The sequence below is a fragment of the Xenopus laevis genome, chromosome 1S (genome assembly GCF_017654675.1).
Source record: "Xenopus laevis strain J_2021 chromosome 1S, Xenopus_laevis_v10.1, whole genome shotgun sequence".
Lineage (NCBI taxonomy): Eukaryota > Metazoa > Chordata > Amphibia > Anura > Pipidae > Xenopus > Xenopus laevis.
The window spans coordinates 168761469-168788970 of record NC_054372.1 but is presented as its reverse complement, the minus strand read 5'-3'; the positions used below and the strand labels follow the sequence as shown (position 1 = coordinate 168788970).

At 36.6% G+C, this 27502-nt stretch overlaps 1 protein-coding gene across 2 annotated transcripts in view; it reads right to left on the bottom strand.

The window, feature by feature from the left end:
• Positions 1–27502, bottom strand: part of edil3.S (EGF like repeats and discoidin domains 3 S homeolog) — a 311320-nt gene that overhangs the window by 37438 nt on the left and 246380 nt on the right. For both annotated transcript variants that reach the window (XM_018244394.2, XM_018244395.2), the window contains one exon: positions 21188–21372. In XM_018244394.2, the coding sequence (XP_018099883.1) occupies positions 21188–21372 (185 nt within the window). The remainder of the gene's footprint in view (positions 1–21187; positions 21373–27502) is intronic.

Below are 27502 nucleotides of genomic sequence, written 5' to 3'. Positions count from 1 at the left end.
ATCCTTCTAATTCGATATTCGAATTCGTAGGATTTTACTTGAGGGTCGAATTCGAGGGTTTATTAACCCTCGATATTGGAACCTTCGTAAATGTGCCCCCAAGGGTACGAGCAGGGTTTTATCTAGGGGCAGGCAGCAAAAAGGAATAAGTTAAAGGAATTGTTCAGTGTAAAAATGAAAACTGGGTAAATAGATAGGCTGTGCAAAATACAAAATGTTTCTAATATAGTTAACTAGCCAAAAATGTAATCTGTAAAGGCTGGAGTGACTGGATGGCTAATAGAACAGAACACTACTTCCTGCTTTGCAGCTCTCTAACTCTGAGTTAGTCAGCAACTTGACGGGGGGCCACATGGGACATAACTGTTCAGTGAGTTTGCAATTTATCCTCAGCATCCTGTATTTGGAAGTATAAGGGAACCCCACTCACACAGATCAATATCTGTAGTTCGCTTCGCACCATTCGCTGGAACACAAACTGGGTGTCAAACACTGCTGTGGTGCAACTTTAAAAGCTAAATGAGAGAGAGGAATAACTGTGTAGAGTAATTTAACCCTCTGTTGACTGGCCAGCAGCTCAGAACTTTGCAAAAGTACTGAAAGGGGAACTGTGAGCAAACTGAAATTGTTTTGGGTGGGCTTTATGTTGCCCTTAAAGTAGTGGTTCACCTATACATTAACTTTTAGTATGTTATATGTCCTATTCCTATCAATTTTTTATACTTTTGGAATTATTTGCCTTCCTATTCTGCATCTTTCCAGCTTTTAAATGGGGGTAACTGACCCCATACATACCAAAGGAACCGATCCACACTCACAAGCCCGTAGCTGCTCCCATATAATTAACCGGGTACTCTGTCCACAGCGTCCCCACTGCCAAAACCAAAGAAGGACAGCACTTCGGTAAAAAAGACAGGTTTATTGCGGTGTCCTGCAGGTATCTATTGCCTTACACATTTCGGGAGTCAATCATAGGCTAAAAAATAATATTTATTTATTTCAATAAAAACATGATACTCAGAATAAAATCTCGTGCTCAATAAAACCAAATATTGTCCAAGGGAGCCATGTGTCCTTGTGTTTTCAATATGTATTTTTTTACATTATTTTAATGTTTATTATGTGTCCTCAGCTTTCGTGATCCATTACTTATTTTCTTTTTTAATTTTTTTTACTCTCTTATTTATAACTATTTCTTATGATCTCCTTTACTTTACTTTACTTTATACCTACAACTATGTCTATGGCTATCTCATCAGGAGGGTTACAGTCAACTCTATTTTATCAATTATAAATTAGGTATGGATGTGTGTGAATATAAGTTTGGAGGGGAGGAGCACTAAATGTGAAAGAATAATACTAACTAATAAATGAGCATGAGTATATATATATATGTGTATATATATATATATATATATATATATATATATATATATATATATATATATATATATATATATATATATATCCCCCCCAACATCAGAACCTACTATAGATTGGAAGTAATTATTTTCTACACTTATCATATATCTGTACAAGTATGCAATGTCGTGTCTCGTATAACTGCGATATGATAGGGTGCCCAACAGGGGTCGCCACATACTTTTTTGTATATAACATGCACATATGACCTACTCTGTAAGCCTATGATGGATTGACTCCTGAAACGCGTAAGGCAATAGATACCTGCAGGACACCGCAATAAACCTGACTTTTTTTTACCGGAGTGCCGTCCTTCTTTGGTTTTGTGGATACTGACCCCATAAATAATTTTATTGTAATGGTTACTTTTTATTTCTTATCTTTCTATTGAGTCCTTCATCTGTTCATCTTCCAGTCTCTCATTCAATCCATTGACCGATTGCAAGGCCCTAGCAACCACAGAGCTGCTGAACAAAAAGCTAAACAATTGAAAAACCACAAAAATGAAGAAAATGAAAATAATTGCAAATGTTCTCAAAAATATCAATGTCTATGTCATACATATTAAAAGTTAATTTAAAGGTGAACAACCCCTTTAAGGGTTTTTAAAATCCGTTCTTAAATCCAAGGCTGCTATTCTGTATCAGTAGGTTGTGCTGTGTCTCCTTTTTTTAATCAAGGTAAATTTAGATCAATACCATTCCCTGTAGCAGCTAACAAATGCAATTCTGTGCTTCTAAAACAGTTCATTTTTGCAGCCATTCAATTCAGTGTGAATTACAGGGCTCTGCATGGTGAACACAGAACCTTCTGGAGAAGGTCATTGTTCAGTGATTGGTGGTCTTTACATCAACGTTCATTGTGATTGCTGCCAGTCCCATCACAAATCAATGATCATAATACTGAAAAGGCCAACAGTGAAGCGGAATAATAAAATGCATGTAAGGACCCATAAGTATAATGGCCCTTATGCCTTCATTCCCTCTCACTGCTCCTTTTCAATGTTGCTGGGTTAAAACCCATGTAACATATTATACAGTACATTATTTGCATACCAATTTCATCACTCCTGCACGAGTTGATCTGAGTGGAAGGTCCATTGAGCCTGGAGTCAACAAGGCCCCAGAAGTGTTAGGCCCTAAAGTAACAGCCTCTTTAGTGAAGTCAGGGTACAGGGATCCCATGAATGAGGGGAAGCTAGTGTGCAGGATAGCTCCTGTAATAGCACTCTATAGAGAGAGAGGCTTAGTAAGTAAGAGCAGATCAAGCTCCAACCAGGAGCTTTGCCTGTAGTGAAGGGACCACAGTATTGACAAGGGAATCAGGTCATTGTTCAATCCCAGATCCACGTCTGCTGTAGGGGATCCGGGCCACATGAGGTATTGAAACCCTGGAAGGTGATCCTCTCAACTCCCCTTGCTATTCCTAATGTGATGTCTTTCCTTGCTGTGCCTGCTACACCTGGGAATGTACTTGGAAATGTACTTTGACTACCTCGTGTGTGAGTATGATAACCCTGTGGCGCTTTATGCCTGAATAAAGCCTGTTCTACTGTTTTGCAAAGAACCCCTGGCTTCCAACTCTATTCTTTTACACCTTTGGCAGTAGTGAGTTGTAGATCAACAACATCAACACGTGATCCTTCCAATTAGCGAAAGCCCTTCCTGGCGAAGGAGGGTCTTGTGTAGCCCACGCTCTACCACACTAGTTGGTATTTGTCTAATTCAGCCAAAAAGGAGTTACATGTATTAACACCATTGACAATATTGTTGTAATAAAGGGGCACTACTCCAATAATTTTCATTTATTTAGGCCAAATTTTTATTTCCAATACTTTAGTCACATACTCAAGCCTTTATGAGGAAAATAGCAAACTGCAAGTTAATATTACCCTAGTGCAACTAGAATTAAGCTGATGCATCAGTACACTGCCATGCTAAATCATATTAAAAGTGTACAAAAAATGATACTGAGAAGTAAAAATTCCCAGTACAGAACTTCAGGTGGAAATAAAATAATATTTCATATATTAAGAGGTTATTAGAGCAAATGAATAAAATATACTAAGCTACCGGTGTTCAGAGTTTATATACTGTACAATCATTTTATGGGGGAGAAATGATGCAATATTATGGCTATGTAGAAGGAAGAAAGGCCTGTTCCAACAATAGATAACCCACACTTGCCATACGCCTCACCAACGTGATGCCAGCTCATATCAACATTATTATCTTCTATTAATAGGGCACCAGCAAGTTACAGAACTCAGAACTTTTCATTAATTATAACAAACATGACTTTTACAATAATTTAGCTAACTAAGGTTACGAAATAAAAATGGGATTTTCTCGTAAGATTTTACAATCAAAGGGTTAGGGAACATTTGAAATATAATAAAGATGATTCCTGATCAGTCAAGATGTACTATCAATAGATATTCAAATCTGTTTTTAAAGGTTTGAATGAAAAGAACGAGTTTGATAACTCATGGCAGGGAGCTCCAGAAACAGAACCAGTCAGGAATGTGATCAAGTGATGAGTTGAGAACAGAGTGAAAAGAGAGATGAAGGTCATCAGCAGAGCATAGGTTGCATGAAATAACTGGTTGTCATATATAAACACTGGGAAAATTTGCAGATGGGCAGTTACTTATGGTATCCAATCCAATGGTTGCATTAATTGTTCTACATGTAGCTAGCTGAAAAGATCCAAGTCAATAATTGTTTACTATGGGTTACTATCCAGGTGCAAATTTGCCCAGTGTTGATAAATGAGCCTCAGTGTATTTTGGGATCATAGAGGAGATGTCAAGAGGAGATTGGGAGCCAACGATGATACCAAATAACTGTTCTAAATACAACAGAACCATTTACTTGCTTCTAATGCTGGACTGAAACTGTAATAAAGGTAAAGCGGCACTCAGTGATCGGAAAGTCTTTTTCTTCTTTCTGGGGCAAAACCTGTGAAAAGCCTTTCTTCGTGCAAGAAAATATGGCATAAAAAGCTACATTTCATCTTTTTTTAAACCAGAAATTACCACCTAAATGCCCAATCTAATTGCTGTAATTGTACTGCAATAGAATAGCTCCACCAATGAAGGCTATACAGAGGGCAATACATGATTGGTTGAAATGAGGGTATATTTTAATTGGGAGATGATTTTTTTTGGTCAGCAATGGCTGTTCGTAGAATGAATTGAAACTGTTAAATATTTTATGGGGCCAATTCATTAACTTCAAGTGAAGGAATAGAAGAAAAAATACTTCGAATTTCAAAGTGGTTTTTTTGGCTAATTCGACCATCGAATGGGCTATTTCGACCTTCGACTTTGACTACGACTTCGAATCATGGGTTCAAACTAAAAATCATTCGACTATTCAACCATTCGATAGTCGAAGTACTGTCTCTTTAAGAAAAAACTTTGACCCCCTAGTTCGCCACCTAAAAACTACCGAACCCAATGTTAGCCTATGGGGAAGGTCCCCATAGGCTTGGCTAAGTTTTTTTGGTCGAAGGATAATCCTTCGATCGTTGGATTAAAACCCTTGAATCGTCCGATTCGAAGGATTTAATCATTTTGATCGAAGTATTTGCGCAAAATCCTTCGACTTCGATATTCGAAGTCGAAGGATTTTCATTCCCAGTTGAATATCGAGGGTTAATTAACCCTCGATATTCGACCCTTGATGAATTTGCCCCTAAATGTAGCGTTCAAAAATTCCCATAAATAAAATGGCAAGATCCTATAATATCCATGTACTGAATAAAAATAAAAAGGAAAGTTGAATAAAAATAAAAAATAAATATATGCAAGATCTTTTACTTGACTGCATTCTCACACGGAACAATAAATTACATGAAAACCATATTTAACTCATGTCTGCTTTTAAAATACCCCAAGCACACAATCAGCTGAATTATTTATAGAGATTTATTTGCTATTGCAACAAAAATGAGGCCACAGGCATAGCTCATATGATCACTCCTATGTCCCATTTACTCTCTCCAGCATCGCACTGATCCTCAGAAGGGAAACCATAAAAAAATTCTTGATGATACAGGGGGAAAAAAAAGCTGACCAATAAAACCGCAGTTGGATGTGCCCAAGACACTGATCTTCTAATTAATCATGTCATACCTCTTAGAAAATTCAATTTCTCACTTTATTCAATCAAACTCCTAGCTCCTGCTCTTTTGTACAAGAAGGTATTACAAATTAGTTGAATTCTTAATACTTTTTAATAATTGGCTTGAAAAATGGACGTGTTCCCTGAAAAGTAGACTAATTATTCAACTGGAATCTACAGTCTGAGAGCTAAATATATTCCACAGGGATAAAAAAAAAACTCATAGAAAAATTCTGCTCAATTGCTTTGAAGTAATAGTAATAAAAAAGCTCTACATGTACAAACTATGATAGTCTATTGTCGATCTGTCACTAAGAACACAAATCCTCTGTGAAAATAAACCTGGGGCTAATTTGTTGACATCTCAGCTAAAAGACACTTATTTCCAGCCATGTAATGTACAGCATGTATCCGTCAGCTGCTGAGGACATCCCATCTAGTTACTGCTGAAAGACAAGTCCCAGTATACCCAGTTCAAGAATCAATTCACTTACATTAAACACCACCCTTTTTATTCAAGGTACTTGTTTTACCTCCAGAATTTCCACCTCCCTTTTTTTTGAGCTAAAATGTGGATTTCTTTTGCTTGTCTGTTTTAATGCCTGCAAATTCATTTCACAAACAAACCCATAGTATTTAGTTTCAGAGCTCGTGTATAACGCTTTAGAAAATCCATGAAGATCACTTGGATCGACAAAGTGAAATATTTTTATAGCTCTTTGCAGAAATACGTTTTCAGATGTGCAGACTAAACATGTGCACATTTATGTGGGCCACATTTATTTATGGCTACAGTATATTTAGGGAACCCAACATGACTATATTGATTATTATTTGCTCATAAAAGCTTAAATGTTTTACTATTTGTTATCATGGAGCAATGTCAGAGATCCTGTTATGGATTTATTGCAGAATAGCTTTTGTAATACATCTGGCCAGAATTTCTTAGGCAAATATTTTCAACTGTCAGTAGCCTCGGGAAATGGAATGTACAATGATATTCTGTTCTTTGATACAGAGTTGCATTTTTGACAAATGAAGTAGAAAAACTGCCATTACATTTTTTTTCTAATCCTTTATTTACAAGGAACAGAGCACTTGATAAGGTCCCCTATGTACAACGTATCCCATCCACAGATGGAAAGTATGCTTTATTGACCTGGAGTTGGATTTTGGCAAAGTAGGCAATGTTCCAACACTGTGGTCCCTACAGTTTCCAAGAACTTAAATAATGTATTTGCTGGTTAATAAAGCACAATGAGCCTAGTGAAAAATGTTTTACTGGCCACTACATGTATCCATCCTTTACCATTCTAATTGCTAAGTTCTTTGCACATAATGATGGTCCTTGTCCTTGGTGAAGATCAACAAGAATAAAGGAAAAAATTGATCTAATTTCATTGTGGTTCTCTACAAAGAGATAAAGTCGTTTTCTATTTGTAGAAAAAAAAATTTCACCACTGTCACATAAAATACAAGGTATTCTGGATACAGATAAGAGAGCACAAACCAGCATTCATGTTAGAGTTTATAGATATTGAGTTAGAGTTAAAATATTGATACAGCTATATGGAACAGGGAGGTATCTGTAGATTTGAGAGTACAGGGAACTACATAATGTAGGTTAGAAACCCTGGGAGGACAAATAGATTAGAAAACACAAAGAAATATATAGGATTGAGCAGTAGCTACCCCTCCCCATATCCTTGGTACCCAATGCTAAACCTCAACTGCTTGAGGTATCATCAGTGTGTGTTTTTTTAGAAATGGGAAAAAAGCTAAATGGTTTTTATTAATAATTGTTTTAATTTGCATTATATGAAGAAGTAGCAACAGCTGGTACCATATATTGAGAACATGGAGTCAACTTGGGCCTCATCACAACTGCAAGGCATGATTGGTCTCACAGTCTGAAAGCTGGTTTATGTGAGAGCACAGAAAGACATACAAAGTTGCAGAAAATGTGCTCTAGATTAGGAAGAAAAGGGCTAGATTTATTGGAGAGTATAGAGGAAAATCTAGGATGAAGAGTAGAGGAAGATTCCTAGGGGTAGATTCACTAAAGGAACAAGTGGCCAACGCTAGCTAGCGTTCACTAACAGGCGCAGGCACCAATTTGCTAGCGAAAGACACCATTGCTAGCGTCCGTTTGCACTCCATCGCCAGGCAAATTTTCATTCTGGCAAAAGGTTGTTACTCTGCAAATTCAGTAAAGTGCGGATTTTACTGAACGTTACCTCTTTTGCCAGAGTTGACTTCTCCACCTCAGACCAGGCGAAGTGCTACAAAAGAAGCTAGATCTTCCTCAAGCTTCTGTCACTTACATCATATCCTGTGTGCCAAAAATGCATTAAAGTTCGAAAAACGCTGGTGACTTTTCCTTTTTTGAAAAGCGATTGCCTGTAAAAGTCCTAACAAACTTTTTTGGGTAACCAGTTTTTCTTCAGACATTTCATAAAACAGGGAACATTAATTTTACAGTGGGCTCATGTGTAGGGCATTATATTAACTCTCGTCTTTATTAAAGGAACAGTAACGTCAAAAAATAAAAAAGTGATTTAAAGTTATGAAAATATAATGCAGTGTTGCCCTGCACTGGTAAAACTGGTGTGGTTGCTTCAGAAACACTACTATTGTTTATATAAATAAGCTGCTGTGTAGCAATGGGGGCAGCCATTCAAAGGAGAAAAAGCTCAAGTTACACAGCAGATAGAAAATAAGCTCTGTCTGACTAATGGTGTTATCTGTTATCTATTAGTTAACCTGTGCCATATAGCCATTTTACAATTTCAGCCATTGTTCCACAGCAGCTTGTTTATATGAACTATAGTAGTGTTTCTGAAGCAAACACATCAGTTGCACTAGTGCAGGGCAACACTACATTTTATTTTCATTCATTTAAAACACTTACATTTTTTGGTATATATTTCGAGAGGCGTATTCATCATTGGGTGAAAATCAGTGTTAACCATTTAATAAATATGCCTCAATAAAATACCTTAGAAATAAAGAGAGTGGTGAAATTTTTCTTGAGTGAGTTTTAATTTCCAATGTCAATGGACTGGTAAGAAAAAAAGGTGGGTTGTTTTACTTAGCAAGGCTTATATACTAAACAAAGTGAAAGGCATTAGTGTGTTATTCTCTTGATGCAAGTAAATTGTGAGTTTTGGTGCAGCCAAACATTTACAAAATGTTGCATTGAGGTTGCCTCTTAAATTTATATATACAACTAAAATCCCATCAAAATTATTATGGTTTTGTGTTTAATGTACAGGCCCTAGATGTCATGAGCCCTATTATTAAAATCCCCAAGCACTTACCTACTTGTGTTTGAGTTGAGTAAATGATATCTTCCTGGAATAAATGTCAGGAAATATTTTAACAGTGACTTCATCTGATATATTTTCAGGGAAATCTTTGTAAAATGCATTTAGTGCTTTCTAAATTGCCTGTAAATCTATAATGTTTACACCTTTTTATCTTACTCGCTTGCTAATGCTCAAAACCCATTTAGGAGAAATAATGAAAACTTGAAGGAAAATAAATGAAAGGGGGAGAACTGTATACTTTCAAATAAACTGTCTGAAATATCCCAAGGCAGCAATTTGCATTTTGATTGAGAAAACACTGGTCCTTGGAGTCAGTCTTTGGAGTATTTTTGCATTATGTTGCTTGAACTTTTTATGTATATTCTAAAGAGTTGTGTGGCTTAGGCTGAATATAATTACTGGAATCAGTCAGAATTATGCTGCCATCATGTGGTCTCTGCACTCCAAGACCAGGGTCTCCCAATTTGCAACTTGGAATGTATACTTGTTTTATGAGCCCTTTTTAAAGTCATAAAAAAAAGAAAATTGATTGTATATAAATTTTGCTTATTGTTTGTTTGCAAGTGGAACAAATGGAATGATCATGACAATACTGCAATTATAAAAATGCTGTAATGATTTTTTTTATATGTGACAGTAAAATCAATTCATGTTTCTGTGCTGTATTCTATAGTACATATACATATCCCCAATAAACATGCACACCCTCAACTGGTACTGACTGAATCAACTCGGAATAGTTTGAAGAGTTGTAAATTATATAAAGAATAAAGTTACCTCCTACTTAGGGGCCTGTTCACTAAGTTCGAGTGAAGGAATAGAGGAAAAATCGTTCAATTTTGGAATGGTTTTTTTGGCTACTTTGACCATCGAATTGGCTACTTCGACCACGACCTTCGACTTCGAATCGAACTAAAAATCGTTCGACTATTCGACCATTCGATAATCGAAGTACTGTCTCTTTAAAAATTTCTTCGACCCCCTAGTTCGCCACCTAAAACCTACCGAGGCCAATGTTAGCCTTTGGGGAAGGTCCCCATAGGCTTTCCAAGTTTTTTATGATCGAAGGAAAATCGTTCAATCGATGGATTAAAATCCTTCGAATCGTTCGAAACGATTATCCTTCGATCAAAGGAATTGCGCAAAATCCTTTGATTTCAATATTCGAAGTCGAAGGATTTTAATTCGCCAGTCGAATATCGAGGGTTAATAAAACCTCGATATTCGACCCTTGATACATCTGCCCCTTAGAGTTCCATGGTTCTAGAGAGGCAATGATAATGATAATGCTGATAATATGTTGATAATACATGTTTCAGACCCTTGTGACACAAACAAAATCACATTAAAAGAAGTGTGTGCATATTTTATTTGATTACTTCTTTTATATTGTGCACCATTGTGGATTTTAAATATGTTTAATTGGTACTGTGCTTGCCTGGATTTCCCATATACAGTATAAAATATATCACACAATTGTAACTAACCATTAATAGTAATCATCCACCTGTTTGGCTATAAGAGCAGTTCATTGTTTTCAATGCTTGCTCACGATAACTACCTTTTTACAAGTCTATGAAAGCTATGTGATTCCTTTGTCTGGGGTCTGACTAGTGATGGGCGAATCTGTGGCGTTTCGCTGCACCGAATCGGCTAAAAATTTGTGAAACGCATTGAAGTCAATGGGGGTCATTTATAAACTTTGCGCAGGGCAGATTGGTTCGCAAAGTGAATATATTTGCTGAATAAGAGGGTGCAAACAGAATTGAAAATTTTTTTTTCACAATGCAAATGTCTATAAGAGCTTTTTAAATATGTCAAAAATCGCAAATTGCAAATATTTATGCGCACACTCTGAGACTCAATTTCGCCACAACTTTGGTGGCAGATAAAATATTCACAAAACAGTTTTACAAACTGCAAATTTAAGTTACTGTCAATGCTATTTTCGCGCACAACAACCTCACACATTGGGTGCACTCGCGCAAACTCCTGTCTCATTTGTGTGCCATTTGTGAAAATTTATTCACACTGGGAATTCGCAAAAAAAGACGGTTGCAATATATTAGTGGTCAGGAAAAAACATGCGCAATATGCGCTGCACGAACTCTATAAGTGACCCCCGATGGGTGTCAAAATAATTTTGATGCGCGTCAATTTTAAAGTGATTGTCAATTTTTATAAGTGCGACTATTTGGTCCAAATGCATTAAAGTCAATGGGCGTCCGAATTATTTTGACACGCAACTATTCAAACGTGGCAATTCTTTTTTGAAGCTGCGGATTTTTCGCTGCAGTTTCACTAATTAATTCACTTGTCGCGGAAATTCACTGCAAATTTGTGTCTGGCCAATGTATTTGCCCATCACTAGTTCTGACTCTTTGTGAGTTCAGAATACACGGAGCTTGTGTCAAGTAAACTTTGTCTTTTACCTCAAGTAGTCTCCGGTAACTGAATTTTTACAACACGAGTTGTATTAGGAGACTAAACAGGAGTAGAAGCAGTATCATCAATTATTCTATAAATGAATAAATTACAATAGTTTAAATTATTTTAGACTCCCTTCCCCAAAAACAATGACCCACTAGGGTAATTAAGGGGTATTTTACTCCCTGATATTTATAATAAATATTTCAAGTCTCCTTGGAGTTTCATGAACTATGTGGTCAGGAAACTCAGGATTGCTTGGGTTTTGCCAGATATGGGGTCTTCCTGTAATGTGGAGATGAAATACCATATTTATAGATTTAACTTACATACAGTATTCAGTATTAACTTACTTATTTAGTATTAGACTCACAGATGTTTCTTGGGTTTGTTTTAAGCATAGGGATTTGTGTCTCCCTTGAACTGAGAATTATACAAAAGATCTAAATTTGTCATTTTAAAATCAAATACAATATGGAAAGATATTCAATGAGATTTCTCTTGTTTATGGCACAACATTAGAAGAAGTGGCACTAGCAGTCAAAGAGGATAAAATGAATATTTGGGTGATAAATATTGCTGAAAAATATCAGTCTGTTGAACTCAATTTACTTTAATCCACTGTGTATAACCTTCTTTAATGTTCACGACTTTGCTGAATTATTTTCAGAGATTAAAATGTTATAGGGATACGATAAAAAGAAGTGTGACAAGCCTTGATTTATTACACATATGCTGAATGTTTATTCTTAAAGTAGAAGGCACAATTGCAATCATGCAGAGTTCCAAGGTTGCTTTATCACCAGCAAACAGTAACTAGAAATTAATGATAATGTTTATAATAAAATGCTGCAACAAATACATTATCAGCATATCATACATTATCAGCATAAATACAAACTGCAAATATAACATTTGCTTGTTTAAGTCTTGAAAATTAATATTTCATTATATAACTAAACCCTTCATTTATAAAATAAAGGCAGTTAACACCCCCTTATTCTATTTTTTCTATCACATTCAACCATTTCAAGATTCCTTGATTTAAGGTGGTCATTGAAAAGTCAAGGGGGCAGATTTACTAAAGGGCAAAGTGGCTGCCACTAGAGACAATTCGCCAGAAATCTCATCCGCAGGGACATCGGCAATTTACTAACAAGCCTTAGGCAACAATGCGCTAGCGCAAGAGACCATCGCTAGTGCAGTTTCACACCAGTATTGCTAGTATAGTCACTCTGCAAATTCACTAGAAGTGCGAATTTTACAGAACGTTACCTCTTTTGCCAGAGTTTCCTTCGCCACTTTAGACCTGTCGAACTGATAAAATTAAGCTACATCCTCCTCAATCTTATGTCAGTGACATCATATCCTGTATGCCGGAAAGTCATAAATGTATTTAAAAAAAACGCAGGCGTCATTTCATTTTTTTAAAGCAAAATTACCTTCAAAAGTTCTAACTATTAAATGATTTTTGTGTTGATTTTTTTAAACAATTTGAGGGGCATGCCACATTTATTTTAGGGTAGGCTCATGTCTAGGGCATTAGAGGATCTCTTTAATCTTTATTTTGCTTCCTTGGACATGTGTAATAATAAGTAGCCATTTCAAGCATTTGCACCAACAGCTTAAATAAAGATGTCTATACTACCTATATGTACCTGCCCTATTCAAATTGATATTAGGATAAGAACGAAGTTACATTAGGCAGAATTAAATGCTAGCGAACGATTGTTAAGAAATGCTCATGGTGCCGAATTAACACTAGCGAAACTGTGCCAGCTTTTGGCTGCTAAGACGCAAGTTCGCATTTTAGTGAATAAGCGTAGTAGTAACGACCGGAAAAGTGATGTGAAGTGTGGAGGAGTATTCGCTGGTGAAAATTCGCCCTTTAGTGAATTTGCCCTATGAAATCCTATAAAAAAATGGAAGTTACTGGCTGCACTAGTTAAAAACTGATCTATTTAAATAACATGAATGCATCAGTGTAGTAAACTTACTACAAATGGGAATGCAATAATTTGTATGTAGTAAGGTTTTTTTTAGCTCAGATTTATAGATCACTCAATAAAAAGTCTAGTCTGTAAAATATAAGCCAATAAAGATGCCGTTTTTAACCCCCATCGATTATGCTTATGTTAACAGCGAGCGGCATACTGTATATTTTTGAATTTGCTGTAGTACCATATTATTACATTTCTATATAATTCTTTTCCCATGATGAGGTTGATTATTTAATAACATAATGGTTTTCAAAACTAGGCAGTTAATTCTCTCCTCTGTAATTGTGGGTGACTTGAATATATGGCTGGTGAACAATGAAGAAAAACAATAAAAGTTGTTAAAAGCCACTTTTTCAGCACAAAGCAAGAGTTTACATAGGAGTAATTAACCACTGCCATTTACAGTTATTGTTACTTTGAGTATTACTGTACTTCTATTGAATTAACAACCAGTGGTATAACTTAGTTAGCCCAGGCCCCCCAAACATTTTAACCCAGGCCTCCCCTCCCTGGAACAAAATAGCAGGTTTCCAACAAGTGTTAAAAATCACTTGTCTCCCTGCAAAAAACAAAATAGCAGGTTATTAACAACATGTTAAAAATGACTGGTCACCTGTGATCAACATTTAAATTAAAGAATTCTTCAACACTCAACATTTCTATAATTCACTTCTATATTCTTCTGGACATTTTATTGTTTCCATGTCCTACTCTACAGACAGTTTTACTGACAGCCCCTCATTAGTGGAGAATGCCTCCAAACAACACATTGTCCGTAAAGACATTTTAGGAGACAGCTGTAACAACCCAATAAATTAATTTTACTATCTAGTTTATAGAAACTACGAATTTTTCTTTCAAAATGCCCAAAGCCAAGAGTACAAGCAATAGCATTTAAAAAAAATCTATGAGAAAAGATGACGGTCCAGAGGGGCCATATGGAAATGTGTTTTATTTAATTTAATTTTATTATTTTTTTTATTCCTAACACAGTGACATTAAGTTGCCTACTTCAAAGGCCCACAGAAAGACATTGGGTTGCAGTTCTAAAACACAGCTTTCTCATAAAAGGCTCTCTGTTTTCATATGTAGATTTAGCCCTCTTATGTCATGTCAAGCTCCTTTAGTCTCATGAAAATTCATTGCCTTATTCTGGTTCCTTGCAGATATAAAACAAGTATCACTTGTATTTGCAATGCTTCAAATGCAATTCTTGTATAACCACCAGTAAACATCCTTGTAATTGAATTTTAACTGAAGCTGGAAAAGCCAAATAGAAACATTAGGAAAAGTTCCTTTGTAGACTTAAATAATTGTATAAACTCAATGAACCTTACACTTTATCATATAAAAAGAATCCTACATACAAATTACGTGTGTGTGTGTGTGTGTGTTTTACAAATATCTCTCCATAGTTTTTAGACCCTCTAACATAACCCAAAATGTTTCAGGCTCATCTATAATTACTCATTCATCCCAATTTCAGTCTAACAGACCTTTAGACTGAACCCCTCCATTAACTTATTTGTGGTCCTTTGTTGGAGCCAATCCAACATGTTGGCAATGGCATATCAACAATCTTATGCAATGGTAAACAGTGTGACATACAATATGTTTTTGAGTATCATTTAATTGAAGTGATTGTATAAACAGCTACAATACATATTAAGGTTATATAGTATAAAAAAATATAACATTCAGTTGGCTTTATGTAGAAAATTACAAAACACTATCCCTGTAGAACAGGCAGGCTATAATTGATTGTAAAAATTAGGTTGAAAAAAACACACACGTTCAAAAAGGGCGTCATTTTTTTCCTTTAAGAATGATAATGACCATACTAGTTCTGGCTAGGTTAACAAATTACACACCACCTTCTTATGAAAACCACATACAGAATGCATATAAAAATCCGGAGAAAAAAGTTAATTAAATTCTAGTTTACAATCAAGCTGATCTGATTTTATCCTGAGACTGACTGCTGATTCCTTGATTACTCATCATAACCTTGACTCCAAGTATAGACTATTCTCTTCCTTGCTGCTCCTATAAAAAGATACTCTATTTCCAGATTCTCTTGTTTTGTTTATTACTAAATGCATGTAATCATTTAAAAATAACATATTAATCCTGTAGAAGGAAGGGAAGCAGGGTCGGACTGGGTGGCACGTTGCCCACTGGGACTACTGCCTCAATGGGGCCCCCTCTGGCCTCCCACCCCTACCACAAAGTCCCCTTCGGGCCCCCAGCCCCAATTACAACCCACCTTTACAAAAACTGGGGCCATGCTTGACAAAGTGCATGTCCCGAAACGCTGCACTACTGCATTAATTAAATTGAAAGGGCTCGCCCTGCTATCGCAATTCCTGTGTGCCAGTTAATTTCTTTATACCTTGTATGTAAGGTGGCCGATTTCTCTATCACTGGGCACCAGGATCATTTTACTGGGTTTGTGAGGTGTGCGGCTTCTGCAACCTTACTAAGAGCTGTGGCCCACCAGGTTTTCCCTGGTGTCCCGCTGTCCCAATCCGACCCTGAAGAGAAGGAAGGAAGGAAGGAAATGCTAGCATGGGGCAGCTCTGTGTATAATAGCCCAGAATACCAGGCAGTGTAAACATGGTACCACTTCAATAAAGAATCCCCCAGAACACATGAGTGGTAAATAGCGTGTCTCTGAAGATTGTAACTGTTGTGTTCTGATACCATCTAATTACATAACATTCTTAAATACACCACACAACATGGTAACACGTGGGATAATAATAAATAAACATGTGCATGGTAGGCACATACATACACAAGCCATTAGAAGATTACAGATCAGGAGATTTACTGATAATGAAAGAAAGCACTACAATACCGTATTCCAAGAATGCTGCCTGCACATACTGCTCTTTTTCGCCTCAGTTTTAGTCCCAGTACAGCTGCACAGGGATTGGCTAGGCTGCAGAGTGAATTGCTAACCTATCCAATCATGGAGGGGCAAATTCACTAAGATGCAAAGTTGCACCAGGCGCAACTTCGCCGCACTTCGAAAAAAAATGTATTAGTTCCAGAACTACTGGCATCTACAAAATCCTATCTGTGTATCTGAAAGGTTTTTATGCGAGGGCCCAGCTGAACTGAGGGTCTAATGTAACCCATTGTTATGATACCTGGTGGTCTAGTGGGGCAGCAGGGATGCCCACCACTCTCCTTGCAGGGACGCCTGCAGCCTTCTTCCATGTGCATTCTTCTAGATCTGGTGTGTGTGTCTATGTGCGTGCATCTTTTTATTCGACATACCATGTCTGACATCATGGTGAGAGATTTAAATATTTAAAGACACCTCATCCTTTTGCTCATTACCCACCGTAAGTCTATTGTAGATATTTCCTGGGTGCACTTCTAATCTGATTCTCTGTTCCTTGAACTTTGCCTGGCCACTGCTGTATTGCTGCCTTAACCAACATGTGCCTGTTACTGACTATTCTTCCAGATCCTGACTCTGTACTGCACTGGTTTTGAATCTGGCCTGTTTCATCAACTACGCTTAGCTCTTTCCCCATTACTCTAGACACAAGTAACCGTTCCCTTGCCTGCATAGAACTCTCCCAATGTGAAAGGAGGCTGTTCTAGAGAGAGACTTGAGCCGTGACCAAAATCTTGGTATTGTTCTGGGTTTGGCATACTGAAAGTGACAGCAGTGCTCTACACCAATTAAGTTGGAGCTATTCCAGGGTGGAAAAATAAGGGTTCCAAAGATTGGGTTGAATATCTCCTTTAAACCTAGCTCTCATATATGTCATATTAACTTTACTCCAAGCTCCTATTCTGGCAGACCACCTTAGAAAGTTAATATACTACTTTGTGGCAAACATTCAGATGCAAGAATTGCAGAATTTTAATTCAGTATTGCCTTCTGTGGAGGTGAAACAGTTCATAAAAGATAAAACGTGACCCCAGTGGCAAAACAAAGTGACTTTTCTTTATAAATGTAAATTGCTTGGGAACAGGGGAAAAATAGGAAGTGATCTATACACTCTTTGTCTCGGCTCCTCAAACATCATGAAATGCTTTTAGTAATCAGCACCTGACCCCTGAGCTAATATTGGCTGGCATGTTTTAGTAAAGACACATTTTTGCAGGAGCCGTGCCTGCTGCTTTCATCTCCCTAATTATACCCATCAATATGCCATAGCACATGAACTAACATTGTAACTGGAAACTCTCCGGGGAGGAGATCACTGTCATATTAAGCTTGGCATTGAAAGGTACATGGCAAAACATTTGATGTAGATAGTCAAAGAATTAGTGTTGATCACGGTTGATTGTACAAGCGATTTCTGTAAAAAATACATCCTTTAATTGGGAAAAAGGTCCTGTGAGACTGAACTTATGCATAATTAAAAGCTTTCCTACATCATTTACTGTATCTCCTTCTTCTCATAGTTTTATTGTGCATATTTTCAAATCCTGCTACCTCACCCGCACGCTATTTTCATATCCTACTCTATCATTCTATGGTAATTAGATTTTGGAATCGTATCACGTCATGTAGAAAATGTTATACAGGATCAATTTAATTTATTAACCACTATGTATGTAAAACACTCAACAGAAATTGCAAACATTGCTTTTTAACCCTTATTTACACATTCAACCACAGTTACAAAGGGAGCAGTCTGCATGCTGGTGGCAATAATGACACCATGAAAAATAACAGTTGTGTTTAGGAAATATGAATGCAGTTTCTAGAAATACAAATCATTGATCACAATTAGCAACACACAGCCCACTGTACTCCATCTGAAACATCATTTACATTCTACTGCATATACAGAGAAAAGTGCAACATCAAACAAATTACTCTTGAAAAACTATTATGTAAAATATGAACATAAAAAGCAAAAAAACTATTTGCTACAGTACCAGATCGGTATCAGAAATAATACAATATAAGTCTTACCCCCCCATACACACACCAGTTTGTTCACTTAGTACAGTTTCACAGGGAAATTTGCATCTTTGCCAGCAGTGAAAATATTTGCCAATCCAAGCTAGATGTTGGTCGAGCATATTGTTTTGTTGGAAAAAATTGCTTTTTTGCACCAAAGGAATAAAAAAAAAACACTGAAAGAAATGCAGAAAATATGCCAACAATATTATTAGAGTTTCTCCATGTGCTATGTTTTGCCAGAAAAAAAAAGGGTTGTTTTTTTTTATTCCAAAACCCCAAGTAATATGTGTTGTGTTAGTTTTCTAACTCTTCAAGTTTTGTTTTTACAGTTGCTGAGCAGATAAGCAATGGTGATGTTATGATCCTTGTCTGTAGTGCATGAAAATGGGGTTGAAGTTAGTTACTCTACAGAAAAGAAAATAATTTAATGCTTTTCATACATTTCTTCTTGTTCTTGCTTTTGTCATCATGCAATACCTTAGGGCGAACTTTGTCTGGGTTTAATTTCCTTTTTAGCCTCCATAATTCTCCTCCTGTGCCACAATGCTCAAATACTTTTAATGCTGATGTTCATAAAGTTATACAAATACTTTGCTTTTGGCTCCTCAGCTGCTATTACACTTTTCTATATTCTCCATTATTCAGAGGAGAGACCAAGGGGCAGATTTATCAAGGGTCGAAGTGAATTCGAGGGAATTTTCGAAGTTAAAAAATTCGAAATTCGAAGTCATTTTTTGAATACTTCGACCATCAAATAGGATACTACAACTTCTAATTTACTTTCGATCTCGATTCGAAGTAAAAATCGTTTGACTATTCGACCATCCGATAATCAAAGTACTGTCTCTTTAAAAAAACTTTGACTTCAATACTTCGCCAACTTAAACCTACCAAAGTGCTATGTTAGCCTATGGGGACCTTCCAGAGCAATTTTCTATGGTTTTTATATGAAAATGAAATTGTACGATCGTACGGTAAAATCGTTCGAATCGTACGATTCGAAGTACGATGGGAGTACAAGCGTACCACGATCAGAATACGATCGTACGATGAATAAAATCCTCCGACTTCGAATGTCGGAGGATTCTATTTGATGGTCGACCCTTGATAAATCTTCCCCAGGTGTATATCTTTAAGTACCTTAGGCTTTTTAATCCTGCAGAATCTTTTCAACTCAATGAGGCCAGTCTTCAAAAATGACCCACATGATGGGGTGTCTACATTCAGCTTCAAAAAATATATCTAAAAAATCCATCTTTTGTTTTGAATGTACAATTAAAACATTTTAATGAATCTGGCTCTTAAGCCCATAGAACGTGCCATAGATAATAGACTTAATGGTGCTGCCACTCTTGAACTTGACTGGCAATGCCGCAAGGTCTACATATCCAAATTCTCATATGTCCTATGGAAAAGGACAGAAGGACATTGCCTTTTCATTTTTACAAATATATATAATCAAATATTATGTATTCTTCACTCACTAGTTAGATTTCGGTTTTATTTTTAAAACGTTGAAAAACAAACTGAAACACAGAAATTGAAAACATTTACAAACCACCTACTCTGTAAATGCATTCATATGAGTTACAATAAAGATGTTTGCTCTCTGTGGCTATGTACATAATAAATGCTTCATTGAATAGTCTATGCAGCTTTTACTGTTCACAGCTGGCAATTTATGTACATAATTTATACACAACCAGTCATTTCCATATAAAGGTTTCCTGTGAAGGAGATATTTCTGTTCTTTGCCAGAAGTCCGACTTCATATTCAGACAATTTTACCATTAGATGTGCTCTATGAATACCTATACTCCCATAAAGATATGTGATTCTGAAAATAAAACAGTAAAGCTGTCTTTAACCTGAAAGCTTCAATGATATTATGAACTTTAAACTACAAGAACCAGTTCTCATAAGAATCATTATATTCAAGGATTTGAACTAGACGTATGTTTTTAAATTAGTGTATGAGATTCAAAGTGAGAAGGAGGGACAAAAGAGGCAGTAAATTAAAACATAACGTGACTGGGAACTGCTTTACGGGGAATCCATGATGAATGCATTATTATGGTGCCCATCAAGGATAGTCAATGGCCAAGAATAATTGGCAATTAGCAAATGGTATAGAAGTAGGGCTCCTCTGTGTGGTGCTTTAAATAGACTGTCTACCGCATAGATAAGCCTTTGTTCTGTAATTGGGTCAAACAATAAGCTTAGAGCCCAAGTTAGTATGGACCCTGGAGACTCCAAAGGAAGCCCTGGAATCTAGGTAACCTATGTATTATCCGTTAGCAAGATGCATTTATTCTCTTTTACTAATAAGAAGTTGCATGTATTCTATTTTTAGACCTGCATTATGCCACACCATATCATTCACAAGACTGATATCTGATTAAGGATCCTAGAGCCACACGTATCAAGTCTATAACAGCATAAAGAGACCATTTTGTAGTGCACATGATATATATGGAATGCCATAAAAAAAAGTGTGACAAACACTTTTTAATATTTTCCATCTGAATGTACCAACTACATATAACCATGATGCTCAACAAAAATTTACCTCAAACAAGTTATGAGGCCATAAATACAAAAAGATTATTTTGCAAGAATTTACCCAATTTCTCTATATCTGTAGTAAAGTGAGAGCAAATATCCATGTTATAAGGTATGTTGAGATGAGCCCCAAAACTGACAGGAGAAAAGCAAAAGGTTTAAGAGTATCCATGCCTTTGCAGGGGCAATACAGTCCATAGAATGAACATAGACTACAATTCAAAGGCCACATAGTTGAAATATACAAAAATGTTGTTGTAAGTAGTGTTTTAAAGTAGCTTTTCATTTGTAATATGAATTTGTTCATTTACAGTTTGAAATATAGGGATATGAGAACCATTTCTATGGAATTGCAAATGAAACATAGAAATAAATGAATACCTGTAGCCACTGTGACTGGTCACTTTTTCCAGAAGTCCAGGCATTCACTTTCCCTTGCCTGTCTAATCGGGCCTTCCTTGGTTCCCAGGCAAACATATCCATATTCAGTGTTCGGAAAACACTAGACGCCGTTACTTGGTGATCCTGTATATGTCCTGATTTCATTCCAAGGGGTTCAGAGCAGCCTGTAAATGTATCAACCAATGCTAACATTAGGAATGAGTTAATAAAAAAAAAACTTTATTCCTTTTGTTAATATTCAATATAAATGGATATTAAAAAGAGGAAAGATTTTTACTTTTATTACAGCAGGAGCTCAGATTAAGTAAAATGAGGTATTCTCTCCAGAAGGGATCAAAGATTGCAAATGGGAAGACATTTAATCATAATCACCTCAGGAAAGAACTCAGTAGAAAATTAGCTAATTCCAAAGAGAATTTGAAGTTAGCTTTCTTTCTTCGGGCTCATACATAAGAAGGGCAAATACATTGTCATTTATAGTCACTTCTGCCCTGGTTTCAATGGTTAGACCAAAAAACATTGGGCAACCCAAATGCCACTACCTCTCTGCTCTTAAAATTTTAACGTTGGAGCGGGTCAAAGGGGGTCACATTTGACATGGGCACAAGTTTAATTACTAATGTTTGGGGTGTGTTTTACCTCCAGCCAGTAGAGGACTTCAGTTGATATTAAGGGGCAGATTTATCAAAGGTTGAGGTGAATTTTAGAATTAAAAAAAATTTGAATTTCAAGCTATTTTTTGTGTACTTCGACTAGGCAATAGTCCAAATTCGATTTGAATTTGAAAAAAATTTTGAATATAGAAATTTATCATGCACTGTCTCATTAAAAATTTGACTTCGACCATTCACCATCTAAAACCTGCCAGATTGCTGTTTTAGCCTATGGGGGGCCTCCTAGAACCTATTTGGAATCAATTGGCAGACTTTGAAAAATCTGTGGGGTTTTTTTTGGGAAAAACTTTGAATACGTTATTCCTTTGATTGGAACGATTTGAATTTGGCCGAATATGGACCTATGAGATCGAAAACTGACCTATTGGACCAAAAATAAACTTCTACATAATTTCGGTTGGTCTTTTTGAATTAGAATTTCGAAGTTTTTTCAATTCGAAATGTGACCCTTGATAAATATGCCCCTAAGTGTTTCTGTGGTTCTTACTGTTAGCCACTGTTAGCCACTTAAAATTGAGCCATGAGGCTTAGCTGCTCTGCACTACAAGTTCTCTGAATAAATGTCTGAAGTTCTGATCAGTGTGAGTTTACAGAATAACACAGTGATGTAAACCAGTAACCAGAAGTAACTGCAAGCATATAAGGATACATATATATTGATAACTACCACCTCCCCAGTGCAGCAAGCCATAAAGTTTCAATCCTTTACTGGGATCTTCGTCAGGAGAATGTTTTGTATTCTGCTAACGAACATCCCAGTAAAGGATTGAAATGTTGAGTTCAATAAATTATTTATTTTGCTTGCATGAAATAAGTTCCATGAGTGACGCTATTCCTCAAACAAATACCTATTCCATTGTTGTGGGAACCAAGGCATATCTACATTAAATGGAGTGCACCTTTGGGACTTCTTTATATAAATCTTGTTACGATGCAGAAGCCTAATATAGCATACACAAAAAAGTGTGAGGCACACGTGTGTCTTTTAATAAATTCCTGCAACAGCATATAATGTATTATAGGGTTAATCTATCTCATGCTGGGAAAAACAATGGGGGCTACCACCATTTTACAGATGGATAGCTCTGCTCATAGCGGTACCCCACAGAGTCTACAATTTGAAGACTACATTAGTTCTTATTTATTTACAGTAACTATACATTCCCATGATAGCCCCAGAGCAGAAGGGCTAAAGTCAACATATTTTACTTGTTTACAAAGCAATAAGGATCCCCCAGATACTGCTGCAGAGCATTTTTACAGATGATCAACAGATACTGTATATTCAGTGAAGATATACATCTGGTTATATCTAGTTTTAGCTTATCCTTTAGCAATCACTTGTTTTATGTAATGTGACAAATCAGCTTATAAATCAAGCCGCAATGTAGGTATTGCCATAGCAACAATATACTTGAAATGAAACTACCATGAACATATTTGTTATAACAATAACTTGTTGGTATTGAAAAATGCTTGGAAAGAAGCTTATTTATATGCAAAGGCAAAAAGATTGTAAAGGGGGGTAGAACATTTACAGGAACTCCAATCAGTTCCAATTTGCTTATCCCAATAATAAGGTATAGCAGCAATTTTGGAGCTTAACTTTTTGATGATCAAAGTCTATGGAACACTCTCACCCAATACTGGCCTCTCTCTTTATCTAAAGAAGTCATTACCACCATATCTGTGAGAATAGAAGCCCAGATTGTTGACATCACTGGCATTGTCCAACCTGATGTGAAAGTTCTTAAAGAAATCTATACTAACAAAATAAATATACTTAAACAACAGATGTTTATTTCATATACAGGGGCATACTAAGTATCTTACCCAACTAGAATATATATTTGAGTAAATATTGTTCATTTTACATCTCTTGCCTTGAACCACCATATTGTGGTCTCTGTGCTGCCTCAGAGATCACCTGACCAGAAATACTGCAGCTCGAACTGTAACAGGAAGAAGTGTTGAAGCAAAAGAGAGAACTCTGTCTGGTAATTGGCTCATGTGACCTAACACGCATGGTTTGTTTGGTTTGTTGGTGTGAACCTTGAATCCTAGGAACCCTGCGGGTGGCATAGTTCTTAAAATGTCTGTTTTCTATTTAGCATTACTCAATTGCACATACCACTAAAAAAGTATATTATTATGAAAATGGTTTATTTACATGAAGCTGAGTTTTACATATAAGCTGTTTTATGATTTTTTTTTTTATAGACTCCTACATTGTTCAGGGGGGTATAGTTTTCTTTTAAAATTTGAAATAATGGGATATCAGGGAGAAAATGTATCTTTATGAGTGCATACTTTTATAGCATTTACTTTAAAGCTTCATTGATCCTACTCCTAACTGGAGCCTCAAAAGGGATGTTACAGTATATCTCTTCATCCAGCATGAGTCCAATTATAAGGGCTTGTGCTCAGTACATCCTATATATGTGCGCAGTCATTCAAGAACCTAGTAACCTGAGGAGCTTTCTACATTCCCTGTCTATCCCTGATCGGGTTCATTATTACTCTGTAGACAGTTCAATTGAGTTGTTCAGAAATGTTTTAATTGATGATATTTAGAAAGTATCTTATCTCCATGAGGTGAAACGTGTATTATATATATATATATATATATTTATATATATATATATATATATATATATATATATATATATATATATATATATATATATACTGCATAGATTTATTTATAATATTTATGTTGATGGATTAAAACTGTGTAACCCTTTCGACACCCGTTTGTCTTTCCAGGCACAGTATCTGGCTTACTTGTGCCAGCTAGGGTTGCCACCTTTTCTAGAAAGAAATACCAGCCTAAGCCCTGCACAAAGTCCCACCCACAGCCCTGCCCAAAGTCCCACCCCTAGTTCTGCTCAAAGCCACACCCCCAAAGATTTGCCTAGCAAATTATGATCTTTTTTTGTGTATGTACCAAAAGCTTTCTATTTTTTTATTTGCATGTATTGCATTCTGAAGTTTAAAAAAACCTTGTGAGCGACTAGGGCTTCAATAATAATGCTGGGCACGTTTGTCCTGGTGCAGTGACCCCTAGCAACCGAGCAATGTGTCCACTAACAGTGATCTGCGATGAGTCCCAAGCTACACCTTCCATTAGGCAACGACTTTGGTAACCAAACCGCCACCGTCCGCTTCCACTCCACACAGCTGTTTACGCAAGCACGCTCCAGCACTCCCGTCTTTAAGGACGCCAGTAATGCGACAAATCACACGAGACTGTGACATCAAGATATCACATAAGCGCCATAACATGTCCAGGCGTAGCTGGGAATGACGAGCAGTCAGGTAGGAGTAGAAAATGGCAGTTTCTCCCCTCGCAGAATTTTTCCGGCAGTATAATGGACTGTAATTTTTTAATACAAGCACCGGCCTTGAGACACAGCTAGGCCGGTTAAATACCCGCTGGGTGGCAACCCTAGTGCCAGCCCGATCCAAATGAATGCTTTTGGTGCAGCCTCTCAGCTCTCTGGGCCCACCAGCAGCTCTCTGGCCTCTTTCTCTGTCCACCATGTGGGTCTCTATGCCAGGCTTTCTTCTTTTGCCAGTCTCTGTGACTTCCTTTTCCTGCCAGCCACTCACTAGCTGCTGTGTCACTTGCTGTTGCACTGAGATCACTGAATAGCTGGTTGCTAGTTAACAGCTTACAGCACACAGACACAGGATCTGTGATTCTGCCCTTACATGGATAAGAGCAAGGGGTTTGCACTAATTCCCTACAACTGTATTCCCTCTGCTCACTTTGCTGGTCCGTATGAGTTCTCAAACTAGTTAACGAGATGTGATATAGAGGCAGGTGAGTTGGCTCCTGATTAAACTCTTATTTGTGTGTGTGTATTAATTGGCTTTGGAAATGTATTGTTATATCCTTTTACAAAAGTCTCTCTTCCATATTATGAAACGCCTAGGCACTGCTAATATATGCTATACCTATAGATATTTTAACATGGCAGCTGTAATATTCTTTACTTGACTAGGGGAAATTTAAAGGTCAACATATACAGTAATTAAATACTGTAATAGAGATATCACTGCATATTGACAGTTAATGGAAAACAATACCCCCAAAATTAATGGCATTAGTGGCATATTAAAGAATCTTACCAAACTGGAGTATAGATATCAGTAGATATTGACGTTTTACATATTTTACCTTAAGCCCCCATTTTGTGATGGTCTGTGTGCTGTCTCAGAGATCACCTGACCAGAAATACTGCAGCTCTAACTGTAACACGAAGAAGTGTGAGACTAAAAGGCTGAACTTTGTCCATTAATTGGCTCATGTGACATAACATGTATGTGTGCCCTTGGTTTGTTTGTTGGCAATGACAGTTATCTATTTAGGATTACCCAATGGCACATACTACTAAAAAAAAATATATTTTTAATGAAAATGTTTTTATACTTGAAGCAGGGTTTTACATATAAGCTGTTTTATGCAATATAATTTAATAGAGACCTACATTGTTCATGGGTATTGTTTTCCTTTAAAAGCAAAACATTACCTACTAATAAGGAAAGTCAATGGCAATAGTAGATTTACTTAGCTACTGTATATGTACATGTGTACATGTTATGCCTTATTTTATTGCCGACATTATGGTCTAGTATTTTTAAAGGCATTTCAACAGAGTTTAGGCCATAATGCTGCTTGTGTATCACAGAAGCCAGGTAAGGTGAGTGTTACACACCATTGCACCAATATACTGCATAGGCTGGGGAGCCGCTGGAGAAGCAAAGGGTTCACATTGGGGAGCTTGTAACTCATTGAAGGAAATAGAGCAAAAATTAATCAGTTCCTTGTCGGCTGCTACACTTATTGTATACATATACTGTAACTCAAGCTAAAGGCATTAAAAAAGTGTAATGCCTGCATTAAGTTTTTTAGCATTATATCCAGCTTCTACTCTTCTTTCCAATCTCTGTCTGCAGTTCTAGCAATTTTAAATATATTCAGCTATCAAAAATCAAACTCCTCAGAGCCATCATGGCAAACATTGCCTCCATGCCATGGTTTAGACCAAATGTATGATAGATTTGTTATCATAACAAGAAGTATCATTCAAGACAGCAAGTATGGTTGCTGTAAATGTTGTGTGTATCTATGCCATTCATTAAATGTACCTGCATCCAAACACACTCCCTTGCACTTTTATATAGGTGCATTGTGGTAATCCAGTCTGCTCTAAACAATCGAAAAGTTTGTTAGCCAAAACTTGTACCTCATTCAAAAAAAAAATGTCAGTGTAATAGCATTCAATTTAAAGCACTGTCTTTAAGGGGCCCATTCACTAAGTTCGAGTGAAGGAATAGAGGAAAAAAAGTTCGAATTTCGAATGGTCGAATATGGCTACTTCGACCTTCGACTACGACCTTTGACTGCGAATCGAACGATTTGAACTAAAAATCGTTCGACTATTCGACTCTTTGATAATCGAAGTACTGCCTCTTTAAAAATTTCTTTGACCCCCTAGTTCACACCTAAAACCTACCGAGGCCAATGTTATGGGAAGGTCCCCATAGGCTTGCAACAATTTTTTGATCGAAGGATAATCCTTCGATCGATGGATTAAAATCCTTCGAATCGTTC